Below are 21,721 nucleotides of genomic sequence, written 5' to 3' on the forward strand. Positions count from 1 at the left end.
TTTTATTTTATTTTGACTTCATTCATTCTGTACATGACACATTTTAACATTTCATCTCATGGAGCAGATGCAGAGGGTGGGGGGATGTTACTCAATGCCCATCAATGATTTGAAAACACCTAGTCGACCCAAAACTGATAGTTCAAGTCAGCTTAGATGGGTGTTCTCAAACGTATCAATGCTCCAATAGATTTGACAGTTGCCCCCCCTATTGGTCAACACAGGTGTACCTAAATAAAAGTATTTTCGTTTTTGTCATTTTCCCAGGAACCCCGGTACAAGACCCCACTTTAAGGAAGCGCTGTCATGACCACACTCAGATCATATCACAATCAACTGGAAGAGCAAAGAAACAGAAAATGTACATTCTGGATCCATTCCAAAGCATTCCATACACATCAATATTATGTACACACTGCAATCTGTCAAGAAAGGCACAACGCCATTCCCATTGGTTTTTGCATCAGTTTTTCCCAATATGCTGCCCATACTGTATTTCTCGCATTGCAAGCAGACAAACTGAATTTCAAGTTTTGAGTAAGGAAAATATCAAGATGTTTTCTGAAAACCCTTGAATATGATACGTTGCACAATAAAATAAATATAAGACATTTAAGGAATAAAAAAAGCTGCATTTTTGCTGTGAGATGCTCACTGGAATTAAAATCATACACACACAATACCTTTATGACAAAATAACTCTGAATGACAAATGGAGTCATTGACAGATTCACGGTTGCCTGATCTACAGTTGACTACATAATAAATATATCTTTTGCATAGTGTGAATGATGCAGTGGAAACAGAAATGGCACTTGAAATAAATATACATTGTAACAAATCAGCACAGAACGTTGCTGCAGCTGCAGGACCAGAGCCGTACAAGCAGAAATCAAACAGTAAATCAGTCTGGTCAAACACTGATCCTTATTAGAACCTCTTGTCACTTTACAACCAGCCTTTACAACCGTTACCGGCATAAACTCTCATTAAATACTCTGCAAAGACAACTGACAGGGCGACATTATAATGCTAGATGAACAGATATGAGAAAATCGACTTGATAGAACATGTTAGTTGATCAGAAAATCAGCCACATCCAACTATGGTTGTTTACCGGTGTTGGGCTGCGGCAATTAGTTCACCCTGCAACAAAAACGATTTGGTTTATTGAAACAGTGATTTTGGTAAATCAATTAAACGCCAAATATTTCGATATTGACAAACATGAGGGAGCCGCCCAAACATAGGCTAATGTTCATGTAAAAGGGATATAGCAAAAATAATGAACTGGGAGAAGGCTGCCTTCAGCTAGCCTAGCTAGCATCATGGGAATGTGCATCAGACAGACCAGGCTGCTTTGGGGCGAGAGGCTCGAATGGCTTTGACTCCAGAGGCTCATGTAGCAGCTTGAGATCACATAAGATACATCTCAATTCAAACAGGATTTAATAGATGGTCCACTCATCTCATTCTGGGGTTATCCCTCCAACAGAAGAGTCCTATTATGTGTCAATGCACAAGAAGCATTTGAACCACCCAGGCACGTAAGACACCAAGCAATCAAAGGCAGTGAGAGGAATTTGGCCGAGTGCATTTAGGATGGTCTGGGCTTGAAATGAAGCGACGCGCCGACTGTGAAGTCTGTTGGTCTCCTACCAGTGACAGTGGCAATAAGGCCACAGGAATAGATCGCTAAAGAAAACAAAAAAAACTGCTGTCGGAATCATCGGGGGGACGAAGCGTAGGAGATCTCAGTGACGCTCAAAAAGGCATTTAGATTCTGTTTACATTCACACACAAAGGAACTGAATAGTACTTCCAGACAGGCTTCGCTGCAGACAGGGTTCCAGTTGGACTAGTAAAGCAGTGGCAGCATTTGGTATTGATTTGCGGCGGAAGTGATACTTTCAGCTTAAATCTGGCTCCCATCTTTTTATAGCTGCTGCTTGCCCCCGCCCCCTCCGTGAGCCGTGCTCCTCCCACTCCACACCTCCCCTTCAAGTGACAGCAGTGAAAGGCAACGTGATTTTCATCTTCGCATGGAAGCGTTGAGGGAGAACAGTCAAAACAGGAATACTGTGTTCATCGTGGAATTATCCAATATTTCTACCTACTCATAGTGTAACCTAATAACCTCGTATCACAAGGTGATAATAAAACTAAAACAAAACAAACAAAAGAAGCCTGGCATCTTTACAGTTGATGGAATCAACTCGCAGTAACACTGGCCAGACTCAAAGGTTTGAAGCACCAGGATATGGTAGGATAACGCCAGTCGAGGACACTGGAACCAGACAGTGGCTCTGCATCAGCCCTCAGCTGGCATCACGCAGCCGACAGGCAAGTCAACATTCAGTCACTCTCTCTCTCTCTCTCTCTCTCTCTCGCAACACTCCTCTGACTGCCCAGATATCTGCTGTATTTGATTGTTGGTGATCTGCAGTGGGCTGAGGAGGCCAAGCTAAACCAGGAGGTGGTGGTGGGGGGGAGGGGAGGTCTGGCGCTGCTGGAGGAGCTGGTGATTGGTGTTGTCTCAGTCAATTGTTTAATTTCTACAAGTCTCTTTGAAAGGGGGGGGGGGAGAAGGAATCAGAAGAGTCCTAAGGTTCGGAGGCGAGCCGCCCGTCATAGGTTCATCCGTAGATGTTCAGGCCGCTTGGAGTTCATAGGGTAGGCCTGCTTCTTGAAGGGCCCGGCTCCGCAGATGCCCGCGGGCTGCCTGATGGGGAGCGGCGCCGAGCTGCTGCTCACGTCCATGTGCTCTACGGCCGACACCTCCATGGGCCGGTCCGCGGGCCCGGGCCCGCCGGGGGACAGGAGGGCCGGGGGGCCCCGGGGCCAGCAGTCCCCACTGGCAAACTTCACCGGACTAGGGAGACGAGGAGCAGCAGAGAGCAAGGTGAGAAACATTCTTTATTCCTCTACAGTCAACACTAATCATGACAGCCACCGTTTGGATTTGTGATTCTCAGCAACTCAATCAAGCAACTTTGTTTTGATCTGCTATAGTCCCATCTCATTATTGCTACTTTATTGCTGATAGCAAACACAATATATACAGCTTATTACAAATGGCAAAACCTCATACGCTATATTTAAAACTTGACCTTAATTAGGTTGTGGGCAATGACACAGCTTGACTCAAACTAATATTCTTTCCCTTCTTTAGTTGACAGCATTCAATCTTTCGTTTTGTAAAACAAATAGACAAAACCTGCAGGTTTAAGTGGCAGCTGAGTGCAGTCGTCATAGCAACCAAAATCAACCCAAAACAAACATTTAGTGTGAACATTTGACCGAGCCCTTTCTTATCCTCTGTGGGAAATCTGAGGGCATGGAGGTGGGTATGATTTGCAGTGGCAGCAATCTGTAAGCCCCGCCCCCGAGACAAGACAAACTTGCTGTTACCTCACAGGTGTTCTGGGGCTTCCAGGGAACTTCCGCGGTGACCGGACCTTTGGCTCGAAGGAGAACTTCTCCTTGACGTTTTCCAGCACAGACGGGGCCACATATGTAAAACCCTGGGGAGGGAGGGAGGGAGGGGGGGGGGAGTTGCAAAAGAAAGAGATCCATCCGAGTGAGTCCACCTCTTCAAAGACCTCGTCTTTCCAAAAACAACCCACAGCTGATGATGAGCAATGAAATACTGACGAAAGCGTACCGTGCAATGTGGTGGAACAGTCAGTGAAACTTCCAGGAAAAGGAACAGGACACGAACAGATGGTGTGCATTAACTTATTCTCGTAAGAACGCGTCGTTGAAGAGGAAATAAAGAGCATGAAGTGAAGAGTGCCTGTGTTTGTTCTGTACGTTTGTGTGCAGAAACAACACAGAAACAACCAAGGCTTTTAATGCCAATGTGCTGCGGTAAAGCCCCTTCCTGTAAAGTCGAACTGCTGAACCCAAAAATTTAATTTTCTTAATTTTAGTTCAAATAGCTGGCTATTCAGTGCACCTATTTAATCATGTATGCAAATAAAATTCACAAAAATCTAATTTCTTTAGTTTTTCACACTTTTTCACATCAAAACTTCATTTTTCAAGATTTCATTCATAACAATAATCTACAGTTTGCTGACGTCACATAGTACTATCAAATTTCTACCCCATTTCATCAATCATATCACGACCGATCCCGACATGGCAGCTGTCAATCAATCTTTATTTCAGGAGAATTTTCTCCTCCAAATGAAGGACAAAATGGCACCTAGTGTCTGTAATCTGGCAGAATTTCTAGCCCATAAACTAACTACCGTAAATTCCGGACTATAAGCCGCGGCTTTTTTCCCGTTTTTTGGCCCCTGCGGCTTATATAACGGTGCGTCTTATCTATGGATTTTTTCAGAAAAAAAAAAAAAAAAAAAAAAATCTCTCTTTTTTAGCACTCTTTCTAACTATAAATCCACTTCTGTTTTAATTTCCTCTCTTGCCCTCTTTTCACCACACCGCGGACACTGTGTGCACTGTAAAAATAAACAACGGTGGTGTTGTGTTATGTTGTTTTGTTGAAATGTTACGGTAATACGGTAAATGGGAGCTTCCTCAAACAGCCATCTCTTTCCCGACAATCCCCTCTGTGCGTGACCACTTACATATGGTAATTACGGTAAGCAAACGGCCACAAGCCCATCAACTCCCTCCCCCGACTACCAGGAGAAAATCACAAACTTCGGCGAATTCACACAAAGGAAGATCAAGGAATATTCCATCGAACCGGAGCAGATCATAAATATGGATGAAGTGCCTTTGACGTTCGACCTGCCACTCACTCGGACTGTTAACAAGAAGCGCCCTGGAGGATTCTTTCACCAAAAAAAAGCTTTGCTCGTTCTCGACAGCATGAGAACGAGCAGTAGATGATCATGAGGTGGTTTTTCAGACGTGTCGATATAGCAGTTTATCGCAAAAGTGTAATGGAAACACATTTTTCGCATTTGCACGTCATGTGACCCATATTATCCCTTGGAAAAGGAGCGGAAAATAAGTTTGGTAAGTAAGGTTCGATAGCCGTGTCAAAACCTCCGCAGCAAGTGGAAAACTTTGAAGCAACGCTACCTAGCAGAAAGACGAGTGTTGTGCAAAAGCGTAGCCGGGCAAATTAGATAATGTTTAATGGCAGAAATCGGTCCATGGTGACAGCAGGCTGCCTGTGTGCGCGCATTTGGCACAGCGGCGAGATGAGAGGATGAAAAGCACACACTGGTGCGGTGGTGCTGTCTGAAGTGAATACAGTGACTGTGAGTAGGCTAATACATTGCACACGTTTCAGGTGCAATTATAGAACCAAATCAGCCTTTTCCCCCCTCCATCTCTAAATCGGACCAGTTGTAGGCTATTAGGCTACCTTTTTTCCTCTGCCTGTCGCGCTGACTGCATTCACGCAGCCAGCAACATTTTGCGACTCATTTTCTTTTGAATTGATAATCAGGCTCGTTTATATGCATTGTAACTTCATGTTGGGATTTCCATTGACCATTGGTTGGATTTGAGCATGCAGGGGACGGGATATGGGGCAGATCCCCGTGCGTAATCACTGTGGCAGCTGCTGCAACGGGGAATCACTCAAACGCAACTTCAATGGAAACGCCTACAAGTCGCAATTGTACATTGTCGAAGTTGTAGAAATATCGCAATTCTTTTGCGAAAAACTGTAATGGAAACACAGCTATAGATGAAGAGGAGTTCGTTGGTTTTGAGTGACAATGAAGGAGAGAGGAGAGTGGTTGACGAAGCCACCCTGAACCTGTTCGTTTCCGACACTGAAGATGAGGACTTTGGTGGTTTCAGTACGCAGGAAGAAGAGGAAGACGAGCATTAGTGACTTGACTTCTCTGGTTACAGGTTTGCTGCACATATAGCCTATTGTTGTGTGATTTTGTCTGGGGATTAGTGACCTGACTTTTGTTTTGTTTTGTTGAAATGTTAATAAATGGGAGCTTCCCCAAACAGCCATCGCTTTCCCGACATTCCTCTCTGTGCACGAACCCTTTCATATGGTAATTAAACATCAAAACACCCGCGGCTTATAGACCGGTGCGGCTTATAGAAGAAAAAAATAGTCAATTTTGGTCCCGCGGCTTATACACCGGTGCGTCTTATAGTCCGGAATTTACGGTACTAACTTGCCAATTGTATGTAACATACAAAATAAAGCAAACGGTAATGTCTAAGAATGCAAAGAAATGTAAGTGGCTCGTTAAACTCGCATTCCAGGATAACGTTAGTTTGTTAAGGCCGAATTCAGACCCCGGCCCCTCGGAGATTCCAGGCCGGCAGGCTGCACTCTCCGCTCCGCACCACACAAAGGCAGCTGGCTGCCTGCGGCTCTAACTCACGTAGCTCCACTAACCTCGCGTCTCCAGGCTCTTCCCGAGGAGAGCGCCACAACACGCTGAATCCCACTCAATTTGGGGGCGGAACACGCCAAGATTGGCCAAAGCCAAATCCAGTCCCCAGAATCATCAAATCAAATCATCGACATGCTACTATGGCCCGCCTCTCAACCTGTCATCTCAGACAAGTTTTGTTTTTCAGTCTGAAACGTGACTCCTGGTTAGGGATGCACGATATATCGGCAATCATATGTATCGGCCGATGTTAGTCATTTTTTAACATATCGGTCATATCGGTATCGGTCAGATGTTGCAATGTTAATATCGGTTATCATTATCAGCCAAATTCTTCACATTGATATGAAATAATGCAGTAAATCTATGATTTATGGGCTTTTCCAAAGGCTTTGCAAATAAAGAAATGCATAACTTTTTCAAATTCAGTGTTAACATGTGTTTTTCAGTCTGTACAAAATGTGATGATCATAAAAATGTGGCCATATCGGCCATAACAGCAATGTTAATATCGGTTATCGGCATCGGCCAAAATTTTCATATCGGTGCATCCCTACTCCTGGTCATAGAGTGCACCTATTTAACAATGTATGCAAAAAGAGAGGCGGCGTAAGTGCAGCGACCAGGACTGATACCCCACCGGCTTCCCACCCGCAGACACGGCCAATTGTGTCTGTAGGAACGTCTGACCAAGCCGGAAGTGCTGCTGCCGGGGACTGAGCCCGGGTCTCTGAGTTGGTACTTAGGAGACTGCATTTAACTCTACACTACCCAGATGCCCGTCAATTATGTATTCTAAAGCTATGGTGCATCTACATTTGTACTGTTCAAGAACCTCTGTGCATAGAAAATCTATCCTAAAAAAAACTGGGATTTTGACCTCTAACACAGGAGACCGCAAAGCAGCAAGGTCCACTAGTTGGCCGGAGGCAGTTACCCACCAGGAAGACTTGATTGGCACTTTCGCTGAGTGTGGAGTCATCGGGGCTGTCCACGGGGGTCTGGCTGGTGAACTTGGAGTCGAACTGGCTGACGTCATCCGCTGATTGCTGCCAAAGGAAGCGAAAAGGGACCCGTTAGCCACCTGGCTGGCGCAGGTCAGAGAGGACACTGCAAAGTAGCACTGTTCATTTCTGGAGCGCTCCACCGGGGGCGATGCAGGACAAACTCACCAGGAAAGGCTTGAATGGAGGCTCTACTTTGCGGGCGAGGAGGTCGTCCCAGTTTATATGCCGGAAGAATGGGTGGGCCTGGGGGGCAACAGAAACAACAGCAGCATTCGTTCAGGAGTCAGGACCACCGTTAGGACCAGCGTTAGGTCAGGACCACCGGTTTGGGTTTTACTAGAGATCGTCTTAATGCTCAATTTTCGACACAACCTGTGACTTTTAATATAGCCGGAACATGCCAAGTTTTCTAACTGGCATTTTATTCATTCATGTGTTACTGTTAAACTTTCACATGGGACCTGCTCTGAACAGGTTTTTCGGGAATACAGCAGGCACAAAGGTAGGTTTTCTTAGCTTGGCAAGGTGAACACATGTACACCAGCTCATGACTGTGTTTGCACAGATGTATTTACCTGGACTTCTGAGGCGTCCCCCGCTCCCGCCCCGAGTCGTAACGAGGCATTGCGTTTCAGCAGCTGGAAAGGAGAATTTAGAAACTGTTTCTCTGAGGTTGTGTCTCCAGAAGGTTCAGCAGAGACAACAGACAGTGAGGCATGGAGAAGAAGGAAAGCATTTATTGCTGACCTTTTTCAGAAGGTCCCTGGCTTCTTGTGTGAGGTAAGGTGGAAGGTTGAGTTTGCACTTTAAGATTTTGTCGATGGTCTTCTTTCGGTTTTCGCCTGTGAATGGCGGCTATGAAAGAGAAGTGCATAAACATTTGTTGAGGAAAATTCATCCTAAAGCACGCACAGGTTCTGTACGGTCCTATACCCCATTTGCGGAAATGACGCACGCACAGTTCATTCTGAACACAAGAAGAGGATGGTTGGAGTTAGGTGAGATTTGATCCATAAAATATGCCTAGCTGCGTTCTAAGCTGTTGCAAAAATACTCACTTGGTTAAAAAATGATTTTGCTTTCTTTCTTGAACAATGTTGCTATGGGAACACTTACTGCTCCTGTCAGCATGTCATACATGAGCGCTCCCAGACTCCACCAGTCCACTGCCCGGTTATGGCCGCTCCTCATGAGGATCTCTGGAGCCCTGAGGAAGGAGAAGCCAACAACAAGATGATACGATGAATGCACCGCCATGTGCGCAAAACATGCAGCAAACTCCTCGTCTCCGTCTCTGTCCTCAAAATGGCAGGAATGTGATTGAAATCCGAAGGAATCCGGAAAATGCATATCGACGTAGTGACGTACATGTACTCTATGGTGCCGCAGAAGGTGTGCGTGACCGTTCCGTCGTGGATGGACTCTTTACATAGACCAAAGTCCGTCAGCTTCACGTGTCCTAGAGGGAGAGGGAGCCGAAACAAGAACAAGCGTAAGTAAAGCAGCACCAAACAAGCAGTCAACAGATTCCTTCTCAGAAGAGTGTGAATTGAACACATCGTGATTCGTCAGCTCTTCTCAGAAGAAGCTGTGTGTGAACTCGACACATCATGATTCATCAGCTCTTTCCAATCTGCTGCTCAAAGTTGCTGTACCGTTGTTGTTGAGCATAATGTTCTCAGGCTTCAGGTCTCTATAGATGATGCCTTTCTGGTGCAGATGACCCAGCGCCATGGAGATCTCAGCCAGGTAGAAGCTGTCAATAGAGAAGAACAAGACACTGGTCTAGCACTGAGTGACATTTTATTAGCGTCGAGTGAAATAATCTGGTCATTCCCCCCACCACCTGTCACTTGCCACGTTCCAGTTGCACTGGGAACTAGTAGGAATATCCCACAGGGTTCATACACATTTTGACCAATGAATTTCCATGACTTTAAAGCAAATTTCCATGACCAAACATTTTGTCGGCATATACATGAAAACGTGAGTAATGAGTACGACGTTGTAAATTGAAATGTACTAGCATGGTCAGTTAGTACTCTGCTGGCTTTACAGCTCAATCTTTTAGGCAACTAGTTGCAGGGTGCAAATTGCATGAAACATAATTTTCAATCAACTTGAGATTTAGCAATTCAAAAATAATCAAGGTCTCATGTAACACCGACTTGTTTCACTAGGTTGGTAATGTTTCATCCGTCATAGTTTTTCATTTTCTCTCTCTTGCTACAGTAGATTACTGTATCAAGTGGGGAGTGTCATTCATTCATTGTAACTTGCATCATTGTATGTTATTTTGTATCGTTTTCTAGCTGGACATAATATAAATTCGGACGTGTTGTATCAGGTTTTCTTCTGCAGCTGGCTACTTTCTTTCATCATGGCTGTCCCGGAGAATAGGAAGAGAGCCATCAGTGCATTAATAGCCTACTTATCAGCGTTTTTGATTGGCTGTTGCACGAAACTAATTTCACAAAGCTGAGAGTTTTGCAATAACAGTTGACAACAACGCATTACATGTTATTTTGCACATACAAACACCTTAGCAACTTGTCCACAGTCACAGTACTGTGTCTGCAACTGATTTAATGAGACAAAAGTGCTAATTAACAGTGTATTACTACAGCTTTCATTACTGTTGCTGCGGGAGCGGCCATCTTAGGTTCTGAGGTTGGGGTTGGTGAGGTTCCCCCGAGCTTCAAAGTAGGAAATCCAAGTTCAGGTGACGTCACATGGTCACAGGGGCGTTCCTGACCTTTGAACCGAGAGATTCCTAGTTCCCAGTGCAACTGGAATGCGGAAACTGCCGTTATACCTTTTCGATCAATTAGTCATTTTCCACTGACATAATATTCCCTCATATCTCTGCACTCAAGGTGTTGTGTGTTAGACTCAGTCATTCGGGTTGTTCTAGGAATAGCAACTCAGCACTCCCCTATCGTCTAGCAGCGTGCATGCTTTATGTAATCACCACTTACATCTGCAGACTGTATTCACAACAGGAGAACATGAACTGTAGCTGCCAGTCTGAAATTACAACAGACGCCACATCGCCTGAGAAAAACGCTGCTGCGCATTGGCCCGTTTTCACACCATGCATTTAAACCAAGTTCAAATCTAAGTGATTACAGGGAGTCTGGGTAGTGTAGTGTAGGGGTAGTGTAGTGTAGTGTAGGGGTAGTGATTACAGGGAGTCTGGGTAGTGTAGTGTAGTGTCTGGGTAGTGTAGTGTAGTGTCTGGGTAGTGTAGAGGAGTCTGGGTAGTGTAGTGTAGTGGAGTCTGGGTAGTGTAGTGTAGTGTCTGGGTAGTGTAGAGGAGTCTGGGTACTGTAGTGTCTGGGTAGTGTAGAGGTAAAAGCACTCGCGCACCGCGGAGACCTGGGTTCAATTCCCGGCAGCGGTACTTCCGGCTTGGTCAGACGTTCACGTCCTACAGACACAATTTGCTGTGTCTGCGGGTCGGATATGGGGTATGAGTCTTGGTCGTTGCACTAGTAGCGCCTCCTCTGGTCGGTCAAGGTGCCTGTTCGGTGGGAGGGGAACGGGGGGAATGCTGTGATCCTCCCACGGGCTATGTCCTGCCGGTGAAACACCTCGCTGTCAGGTGAAAAGAAGCTGCTGGCAACTGTCGCGAGGAAGCACGTGCGTCTACAACTCTCCCCAGATTAGCGGAGGGGGTCGAGCAACAACCAGAACAGCAGGGGGAATTTGCCAAGTACAATTGGGGATAAAATGGGAGGAAAACCGAAGGGATAAAAATCAGTAACACTTTCTATGAAGGTCATGTCTATAATGCATTATGAGCACATTCAGAAGACATTATAATGCATGTTTAAGACTATAAAGGTTTTAAGTTGCCATGCATGATTATAAACATTTATAAAGAGTTTTTCTTAAGCCTTATAAATATAAATGATGTCTTATGAATGTGCTCATAATGCATTATAAACGTGACCTTCATAGAAAGTGTTACCAAAAAAATCGACGTGATTCTCTAGCCCAAAAACAAACATGTTGACTGACACACGGAGCAGAAAACACGCCAAACAGTGGTAGCCTTGCTAAATAAAAATAGCTTAACTCACCCATATGTTTCTCAGAATGCCTGTAATTTTCTTACAGGATATCTGTTTGCTTGTGATGCTGTCTGAGTTGTGCAGGCTATAAAGTATGACAGTGTGCTGCTGTTGTCTTAACTCAAACTGCTTGCTTCCTGTTTGAGCCAAACTCTTCGTTTACTTGTTGGCCACACGATGTTGGTTGGCATTAGTCTGCCCTCTGCCAGAAACAACAATGCCTGTCAAACTGTACGTCTGATATAATTATAAGTATAAGTATAAGTATAATTCGTCATTTCTGACATGGAAAAAGATCTGAGAGATTGATTGCAGCATGGAGTTTTTTGGGATGCCCACACATTGCGGTCACTTGAAAGGGTTTTAATATTGTGCAGACTTGGGGGCCGCTGACTTGAACATTTGTGCACAAACAACAGAGGAAAGGGTGGTAAAGGCAGAGGCAGGACCCTGTGCCGATGAGTAACATGTCTAACCTCCCTGCTTTGGGTCTGGTCTGACTGGCTCCCATCCCTTTTTTTATCAAATGAGTCAGAACCTAAATTAAAAGAGTGATGACCTGACCTCTATTCCAAAACAATAAAGGATCCATTCTGTAAAGGAGTTGCCATTTTGTCAACCAAGAACATAAGTTATCTGTCCTCGCTTTTTTGTTTTGTTGTCGCTATCAATCATTTTGCAAATTAAGTTTTTTTTAAATGATGTACTGTATATCTCACATTGGCGCAAATTGACTAGCATTTTTCTAGTATGTACTATCTAGTTAACCTGTTTTAGTGCAACATTTTGAACTACAATAACATTGTTTCATCTCCAAAACGCACATAGGACAGCTGGTTTGCCACCAGAGTGACAGGCTAAAGCCCGAAACGCACATGGAGCGGAACAAGTTCTGCCCCTATAGTGCACTGCAAGTATCAGATCTGAAATGTATACACCACAGAATGACAGAACCATCACTATTTGGGGGAAAAGGCCACTAATTTATATGTAATCAGGCACAATTGACCGATTAAAAAAAAGTTGTTATACCGTAGTTTTGAGCCCCTGTCATAAGCCTCTTCTAAACATGAACTGCGGATTATAACCGTAGAATCAGGTCCGACTATCCGGCCGCAGTTACCCTGCGAGACATGACTCAATAAACCGCTTAATCACTTTCTAAACATGGGGAGAAGCTCCGGCGCAGTTTGGAGCACAGTGGGCTACAGAATAGGCTACAATTCTCTCCTCTGGATCAAATTATATGTTTCGAATGCATTTATTCCTCTAGTATTCTTCTCAGAGATCGACTTTGCAGCGGGAAATATAGCCTATTTTGTTCGGCACGTCATTCTGGGCAAGCTTGGGATAGAGGCTGTTGGATCATCCTACCTGTCTGTCGTGCAGAGGGGGAGAGAAAAAAGGCAGCGCTGCGGGGGGAAATGGTGCAATTCTGTCCAAACTTATTCTAATCTCATCTCATCATGACATCCAGGGATAGGCTGTTTTGCTAGCCGATGTGTTTAGAACATTATTCTCATGTTGTAGTCTTGCTAGTGTAGCGTATTAATGCTTGCTGTATTTAAACTGCAGTGAGATTTGTTTGAGGAGCACTTATTGAGACAGAGATGGGGATGGAAGTGGGCAGAGAGGGAGGGGGGAGCTCAGAGCACTTTGGTTGCTGCTGGAACCTCATTTGAGGCTCCAAAATCGAAACGGGTTGGGAGTACGAGCGTCAAGGCAGTTTAACGTGCATCAGAACGCTCTTGGTGCGTGTTCCGCCATTTAAAACAATGGGTGGGCTTCCAAATTCGAGCGTCAGACGCTCCCTGTGCGTTTGGGGCTTAACTTACCATGCTGTGTCCTCCATGAAGATGCCCTCTCTTTCTAGTTGCATAAACAGCTCCCCACCTGCAGCAGCAACAACACACACACACAAAATCGGAGTGAGATGAACTCGCAGTTGAAATAGTACGCCGTTTTGTTACTGGATAAATGAACACTGTAGGATTGGGTCACTGTTCCTCACCGCTGAGATACTCTAGGATGAGGTACAACTTTCCTCCAGTCTGGAAGGCGTAGATGAGGTCCACAATGAACGGATGCTTCACCTCCTCCAGAATGTTGCGCTCGGCTTTGGTGTGGGCCGTGTCCTTTGCGTTCCGCACGATCATGGCCTGGCGAGGGACAGGCGAGCACATGGGGTCGGGCTGTGAAAACTATCCTGGCAAGAACTTGAGGTAGAGTCGGACTCAGCACTCCTGCATGGCAGCTAAAGTTCCATTAAGCCAATAAACACAGTCATTACCCAAACCCTCCACCTGAGCTGGAACTTGGAACCAGCGCTGAGTCAGTGACTACGTTTACATGCACACAATATTCCGGTTTTTGCCCATATTCTGAAAATGACAATATTCCAACTAAATGAATAATCCACTAATATTCCCGTTTACATGCAGCCGTTGCTCGCCCTCCCCGCACATCCAAGTCTTTCATAAAAAGTAGGCTAGTAGCCTACGTTATTATCTCGCAGGCTCGCAAGTATTTTGGACCTCCATGGGCACCACTCTCTCTTTAAATATCTCTCTCTTTAAATCAATGTTTCTCATCTCCTCCCGATCAGAAATGTGAGCTTTTCTTTTAGCATGCGAGAGATGATGGATTATATGATAATATCGCTTCTTCTAGCGCTTTCTAGCACACATCAGCTGACCGCAAACATGCAACATGCATCGCAAACTGCAGTAAAAACCCTTATTGAGACGCATATTCCGAATGCGCTGTATACATGATCAAAGAATCCTCCTAAAACCCGAATAATAGTGGAATAACCCAGATGTTTTAACACATTCACTGCCAGGTGTTTTTTTTTTACTGTAGGTAGCTTCTGCCAGAGGGTTTTTTTGAGGATTCTGGCTCATATTTCAAGACCTGAGGATTCTTTTCTGCTAAGATTTTGTGAACACAAAATATCTAAAAAGAACTAATAGAATGTGTGCTTTCTCTGTCTAAAAGAGTTAGTTTGTAGAGTTAGTAGTTATGTAGGCATTAGCACTTGAATACAGCATGGTTTCAGCGTCTGAAAATTTAAGCTGAGATAAATAGCTTTTTGTGAAATTCGATAGAACAGTCACTTTAACCATTCATTTTTGGCATCAGTAAGACGTCAGACATCTAAACAATAGTTTTGAACAGTAATTTCCTCCATAACAGCAGGAAACACCCCTCTCCTTCAAACTCCTCCCTCCGTGTGTGTTCTTCTTGGCTGCAGCGGGCGTGTCACAAGCTCGTTTCTGTTGCTGCTGCTGCTGTGCCTGTCTGCTGGCGGCCGCTGGGCAAGTCTGGATGGGCTCGCTCGTTTCTTGGAGTTTCGGTTGAGAGCTTTGATGAAGCTTTTGCGATTCTGGTCTTATTTATGCTGCGTGTTTCAAAGTGTGTTCCACCCGTAATCTATTATGCAAATTTGCAATCCCTCACCGCCAGCAATCAGCGCGAAAGCGAAAGCGTTTTCGCCAATCCATTCTACAGTATGAGAATGGTTTCATCGCGCGTTCCCCTGCAGTTTTGGCTCTGCTTTTTCTAGTCTGGGAGAGCACTGTCACCACTTAGTGGGTCGGTGGAATGGGTTGTACACGTTCGGTGGCTCCAATATTTATATAAGAGATGTAAAAGGGTTAGATGCACATCCCACGGTCAAAAAAAAAAAAATCTTTTTTTTGACGTATTAACACATTGACTGCCAGACGTTTTTTTTTGCTGTAGATAGCTTCTGCCAAGCCGTTTTTTGAGGATTATGGCTCATTTTATAAGAGCCGAGGATTCGTTTCAGCTTGGAGTTTGTGAACATACAATATCTCAAAAGTACTAATAGAATGTGTACTTTCTCTGTCTAAAAGAGTTAGTTTGTAGAGTTAGTAGTTATGTAAGCATTAGCAGTTGAATACAGCATGGTTTTAGCGTGAAAAAGAATATTCAGAGATAAACGGCTTTTTGTGAAATTGGATGGAACTGTCACTTTAACCATTCATTTTTGGCTCTCTCTCTCTCTCTCTCCCTCCCCCTCTCGCTCTCTCTCTCTCTCTCCCTCCCTCTCGCTCTCCCTCCCTCTCGCTCTCCCTCCCTCTCTCTCTCTCTCTCTCTCTCTCTCTCTCTCTCTCCCTCCCTCTCGAGTTGCTTCAACTCCGCCCTCCGTGGGCGGACAAGCTTGTCACCAGTCAGTGCTTTGCTGCTCTCCTGTGCCTGTCTGCACAGCCGCTGTTTGAGGAAGTCGGGATGGACTCACTCGTTTGGAGTTTTGGTTGAGAGAAGCTTTTGCGATTCTGGTCATATTTATGCTGCGTGTTTCAAAGTGTGTTCGTCCACCTGTAATCTATCACCCGATCATAGTAGATCGGCTGAATCTATTATGTAAATTTGCAATCCCGCATCGCCAGCAATCAGCGCGAAAAGGAGAATGGCTGGGCTGAGAATGGCTTGACAAGTTAAAAAAATGCTTTCCTTCCTCTAGCAAGGAGAGCACTGTTGCCACTTAGTGGGTCGGTGGAATGGGTTGTAAACGTTCGGTGGCTCCAATAATTATATAAGAGATGTAAAAGGCTTAGATGCACAACCCACCGTCAAAAAAAAAAAATCGATGCCAAAAACGTGTAAACACGTTGTTGGCAGGGAACAGCTGGATTCTGAAAACGTGTTCATACGTTGTTGGCAGTGAATGAGTTAACACGTCATTGGCAGTCAACCGTTGGATTTTTTTTGACGTATTAACACGTCATTGGCAGTGAACGTGTTAATCGGAAAATGCTAAATTCAGAAAAAGGCCAAATTCGGGAAATTCAACTGGAATATGCTGTTTACATGACCCTTATCAAATTCAGAATATTGTCATTTTCTGAATAATAGTGGAATATTGTGTGCATGTAAATGTAGTCACTTACCCAAAGGAGGCCATGCTGTACAGAACAAGCAGTCGGGAGGTCTCACAGGAAAGTCCATTGATGCAACTATTTGGGGTGGTCTGGTGTTACTACATACCTGAAAGCACCAGGCAAATCACTACTAGGGCAAATGCCAATGTCAGAACTTTTTCTCTTTTTTGTTGTAATGGGAATTACCAACAACTACCACCACACCTGACAGACAAACCCGTGTCAAGACACGTTCCAACTTCAAACAGAAAGGCTTACCTTCTTCAAAACTTTCATGGCAAATATTTTCCCCGAAGTGGCACCTGACACCTTCCGAACTTGAAAGACCTAAAAAATGACAAACAAATGCATAAGGGATATTTACACTCAAGTAGTTTTATAGTTGATTTTGGTGCTCAGACATCATTAGAATCTCTTGTCCATTTGCTGTGTGGGCCAGTTATTGTCTTATGCCTCTGAAAAGTATACGGTCCTGGTGGTGACGTTCAAAAAACTTGTTTTGGGAGAAGAGCAAAAGACAATTTTTTCCACAGATGCTATGGTAAGCAACAAATGTCCATATTCTGCAAAGTACTGAATCAACTAGAACGACCACACCACGGATTTATGCCTCTGCCATTAGTTCATTCTTGAGTCCAAATCGCCATTTGAGGCAAATTGGAAGAAATTCCGTCAAGGCGCTCCTGTGATGTTGCATTACAGAGCTTGGAAATTGGGTGAGGTCACAGTGACCTTGAACTTTGACCTTTAACCATCAAAATCTAATCAGTTCATCCTTGAGTCCAAGTCGATGTTTCAGGCAAATTTTATGAAACTCCGTCAAGGCATTCCTGAGATATCGTGTTAACAAGCTTGAAAATGGTGTTCGAGAGGTCACAGTGACCTTGGACCACCAAAATCTAATCAGTTCATGCTTGAGTCCAAGGCGATGTTTGAGGCGAATTTGATGAAATTCCGTCAAGGCGTTCCTGAGATGTTGCGTTAACGAACATCGGACGGACGGACGTACGTACGGACGGACAACCCGGATCCATAATGCCTCCGGCCTGGCTATCGCCGGCGGAGGCATAACAAGTCATTACTGTTGGCTGACATTTCCACCAGCGAGTGGAGCTTCACTTTACCCACATAAAGTTTCAACCTTGAAATCAAAACATTTTATATGCAAACATATCAAAACAATGACACTGTGTGTCAAAAATTTAATGACTTAGTCATGCTAAGAAATTCCTAAGTTGCAGAAAATTACTTGTTAATCATCATACTGTAAATAAAACAACTTAAAGCAATGATAAAGGTCATTCATAGTTCTCTTTCGCTATGTGAAAAATGCTTCCAAAATTAGTGATGTGCTTCAATGTGAAGCTCTGAAAGGTCACACAGGAATACCACAATAGAGTACCGCAGGAATGTGTCCGGAAATAGCGCTTTGGTTCGTAAGGTACCAATCTTTTGGCAAAAACTTAAAACACACCTTTTCAGGCTCCACCTGACCCCTTCTTGAACTAACATCTTTCTCTAAAAAAAAACAAAAAAAACAAAAACTAAACTTTACCACTATTTCTTCAGAAGTTGTAGCTGTCATAGACTGTGTTGCATAGTTGATTGCTGTATTGCTGACAGAAATGTGTTATTGTAAGTCACTTTGGACAAAAGCGTCTACCAAATGACGTAATGTAATGTAATGTAATGTAAGGGGAAGAGTGAATGGAGTTTTAGAATGGGGATTTTGGTTAAATGCATGGAATAAGGTCTGTGGTTAACAAAAGTTTATGGGAGTGGTCATTTGTGTTTAGTAGGATCATCTTCACAAACGTGGACCATTTTTATAACTTTTGAAGCGTCAATGCGTTTCTTTAATATATACTGTATATATATATTTGCACAGACCTTATTTCGTGCATTTAACCGAAATACCCATACTAAAATCCCTATAGCCTTTTACCCCTAAGAACCAACATGGCAGTGATTTCTGGTTAAGCCTCCAAAAATACATCATCCCTGTGGTACTCTATAGCAATTATGTTAACACCAAAATTACAACATGATAATAAGAGTGTGACTGCTTAATGAATGAGTGCCTTGACTACATCGAGCTACATTTCAGGAAGGTGGTAAAAATGTAGAGGAAAAACTCATAAAGGATTTGAATTGTTATTTGAGCTGGATTTGTCACAGCCAGGTATGAAAACATGTGCCAGGTAAGGGATTAGAGCTGCCTCACCTTTCCATAGCCACCTTTCCCCAAGACTCTCAGCAGCTCAAAGCACTCAGGCCTGATCTGCTCTGTCCCCTTGTTGACGCTGTTCTCTGAGATTTCAAACTTCTCACAGTCATCCATGTTACTGGCAGGGAAAAAATAAATAAAATAAATCACACTTAAAACGAACACTACTAGTGTTTATAATTTCTTAGATATAAGGAACATTATCCTTGACAGGTATCAGTTTGGTTCTAAATGTGGTCCTGGTGTAAAATAATGAGTGTTGTGGAGAGCAACAGCTACAGTAAGTGAGTGAAACATTACAGCAGTGTAAACGTTTTCAATAGAACTTGTATCATCTACTGTAGATCCTCATTACACATGATTCAATCATATTTTGCCCAAATAAACCCCATCTGAGAACATTGTTATCGGATATATCACTTGATACAGAATTATTTGCCTGTCTACTAAAGATGGGGTGCTAACAACAGCAGATAAAGGGAACCTTATAATCAAAACACAACCGTATACATTCTCACTGTGCTAACTTGTAGTTGGTGAAATAACCGTGAAATTAAGCCATTCTTTGCTTTGTTTGGGGGGGGGGGGGGGGGGGGGCTGGAGCCCCCTGGAAATCCCTGGTGCTGCACAATATTAGCCTGGCTCGTACAATATGTCATGTACTCACAATTCAAACCCGCTGCACTGGTCCATGTATTCACTGATTTGGCCCTGAGGAGTAACAACAGGACAGAACATCTTAGCACATAGGAATGCATGTCAGGGAAAGTTATTTACAAGCCAACCTTGCCCACTTAGCTGCCCAGTCTTTTGAGTTATTACAATGAGTTGATTATTTATTAACCAACTGTGATTTCCCTAAGGAACACCCACAATTTAATAATATTGAATGTTTGTTTGTCAATTTAACAACCAGGAATTAAGTCCAAGTTCCAACTCAAGGAATGACAGGTAACTACTTTAAATTTAGTGGCTGGTTGTAAAGCTAGCTAACGCTAGTAGCTAATTACTTGTACTGTATGATGGTCCCTTTAGCTTGTCCTCTGGGTCCATTATCGGACACTATTTACTAGCACTATTTCAGCCTGTTTGCGTATACTTTCCAGTTACGTTCATCGATTTTGTCATTATAGCCACCAACAAACGACTGAATAAAAATGTCAACGGAGTTGTAAAACCACTAATATATTTCGTTCGTTCATGTAACCCACGTCTATTTTTTCTTGCGATGGACGAATACCGATGCATGGGGGACTGCTCCCTAGTCCGATACCTCACCGGTCCTGAGTTCATGCTCAATGCCTTAATGTTATAGCATCTTCTCGGCGTCGTTTCAATTTCTTACTCCACTATCCGCTGACTAGATAGAAATCGGGCTACAGTACTGTCCAATCATGATATAATGCTAAAGGGCAATGTTATCTGCGCGGGAGCGGTGTCAACCAACCTTCACAAGACTTGCGAACCGACCGGGGACACAAGTAACCACGTCCGCCAAATGTGCTTGTTTAGGCGGATACACTTGTCCTGCAGGGACATGACTTTGTACTCCCATGTGCGAATGCTGTTAGAAAACCTGGCGCACACACTGGTAGCAAACATGTTTAAATGCCGTGCCCTAACTATTTGAGTGGGACTGCCCTCCACATTTCGCGGGAAAAGGGAAAGAAGCCGGTCAAACGGGGACGAGTCCGATAATGGATGCCTCGCAGTGAATGGTAGCAAAACAGCACAGGCCTCCTCTACTCTGCTAACTCTGCTTGCCACGCATTGAGTGCTAACCGGCTAGCTAACGGTGTTAGCTTCGACGTTAACGTTAACTCACCCCATCTTCTAGTTCATCGTCAGATACATTCTCATCCGGTTGATCCAAATCGATGTCGAACACCCCCGCCATGGCCCCGGTGCCGGTGCGGTACGTCCTTCACAGAGGGTTTAGGCAGAAAACAGAGCCCCGGTCCCCCGCCTCATGGGACAGCCATTACCGTTATAGCCACCCGGCACAGTACAGTACTAGAAAGCATGAGCCAGGCAGCCAGCTAACGACAACGTTAACCAAAACAACATAACAACACAGAGCAGCCTCTAGTAGTGTCGGCCACCGTACTTGTCTCGGTTTAGCGCAGTTTGCATGGCGGCTAAGTGAAATGTGGAAACAGAAACACGTTAATTAATCACTCAGAACTGAGACAATTAGTAATTGGGGGAATTTCACCCTAGACAGGATTCACATTATTACATGGTCCAAAATGGTCCAGGACCTATAACAGCAACAACAACAATAATAAGAATAACCACAACAATAATAACAACAGTTATTATTACTGTATACGAGGGATCAGCGTGACGTCACTTGCCACCCAGTTAGTATGAGTTGTGTCAAACAATTAATATCTCAAAAACTATAGCCTACATCACATCGCTTATATTTTGACATTCTGAGTGAGAGCAGAATTAGCACAAGAGTTTGATGTATAATATATGCATGTCGTGTTAAAGTTGTGTGAACTGTAGCAGTTTTTAAAATGTAAACAGAGTTAACTGGCTAGAGTCAGACACTCACGCCTCGCGCCACTTGTGCTCCATAGGGTTCCATTGCCGTTGCCACCCAGTGAAGCGGTTTGTTTACCAAAATGCTGCTCGGCTGATCCCTCATATTATAGGCTAAAGAGTCATAAACTCATAGTGAGTCTGTTGTCTTAATACTGTTTTATAGGCCTATTCATTTTATATTATATTCTGATGATATTATATTATATTATTCTGTTTTATATTGTCCATAATGTAGCCTACTTTCTCGTGTGATATGTATCCCAATAATAGCATACGCATAGGGATTTATAGATTCAGGCCTGCAGGATCCTTCTCAAATGTATGATAGGATTATAGTTATTTTTGCTACAGTAAGTGTGTGAGTGTGTTAATTTCATTTCATTATCTCACTCACTAGAGTGTAAGATTGACTGATTTGATCAGAGGTTTTACCCCTTCCACTGGTAGGCTACCTCCCCACCTACAATACAGACAATCATGTAATTCAGAATACTGTGAATTTAGTGCCTTGAGAGGGCCACTCGTTTATATAGTATAGGCTACAAAGGCAAAATTCTTAAATCAAAGAAACATTGGTGAATTGTGTTTATGGTGGATATTG

General features: G+C 43.8%; 1 protein-coding gene across 1 annotated transcript; it reads right to left on the reverse strand.

Moving 5' to 3' along the window:
• On the reverse strand, positions 1–20,542 carry rps6kb1a (ribosomal protein S6 kinase b, polypeptide 1a). Its single transcript, XM_083641663.1, has 15 exons — positions 20,393–20,542; positions 19,235–19,278; positions 18,565–18,685; positions 16,599–16,667; positions 13,445–13,592; positions 13,269–13,326; positions 9,013–9,113; positions 8,726–8,816; positions 8,474–8,564; positions 8,105–8,212; positions 7,933–7,995; positions 7,523–7,600; positions 7,292–7,399; positions 3,412–3,524; positions 1–2,872 (listed from the first exon to the last, which is right to left on the reverse strand). Exons 1-15 carry the CDS (start codon positions 20,462–20,464, stop codon positions 2,629–2,631), a joined length of 1,509 nt encoding a protein of 502 aa, XP_083497789.1. The 5' UTR covers positions 20,465–20,542; the 3' UTR covers positions 1–2,628.
• Between the last annotated feature and the right edge of the window lie 1,179 nt (positions 20,543–21,721).

This window comes from Poromitra crassiceps (assembly GCF_964638095.1).
Source record: "Poromitra crassiceps genome assembly, chromosome: 1".
NCBI classification, from domain to species: Eukaryota; Metazoa; Chordata; class Actinopteri; order Beryciformes; family Melamphaidae; genus Poromitra; species Poromitra crassiceps.

What these genes read in the sequence shown, in the direction of transcription:
- rps6kb1a (XM_083641663.1), bottom strand. Translation starts at nt 20,464, where the DNA reads ATGGCGGGGGTGTTCGACATCGATTTGGATCAACCGGATGAGAATGTA. An exon ending in CATCCTAGAGTATCTCAGCG is followed by an intron (nt 13,327 to 13,444) that starts GTGAGGAACAGT and finishes TTGCTGCTGCAG; the next exon opens with GTGGGGAGCTGTTTATGCAA. An exon ending in TTCATGGAGGACACAGCATG is followed by an intron (nt 9,114 to 13,268) that starts GTAAGTTAAGCC and finishes CTCTATTGACAG; the next exon opens with CTTCTACCTGGCTGAGATCT.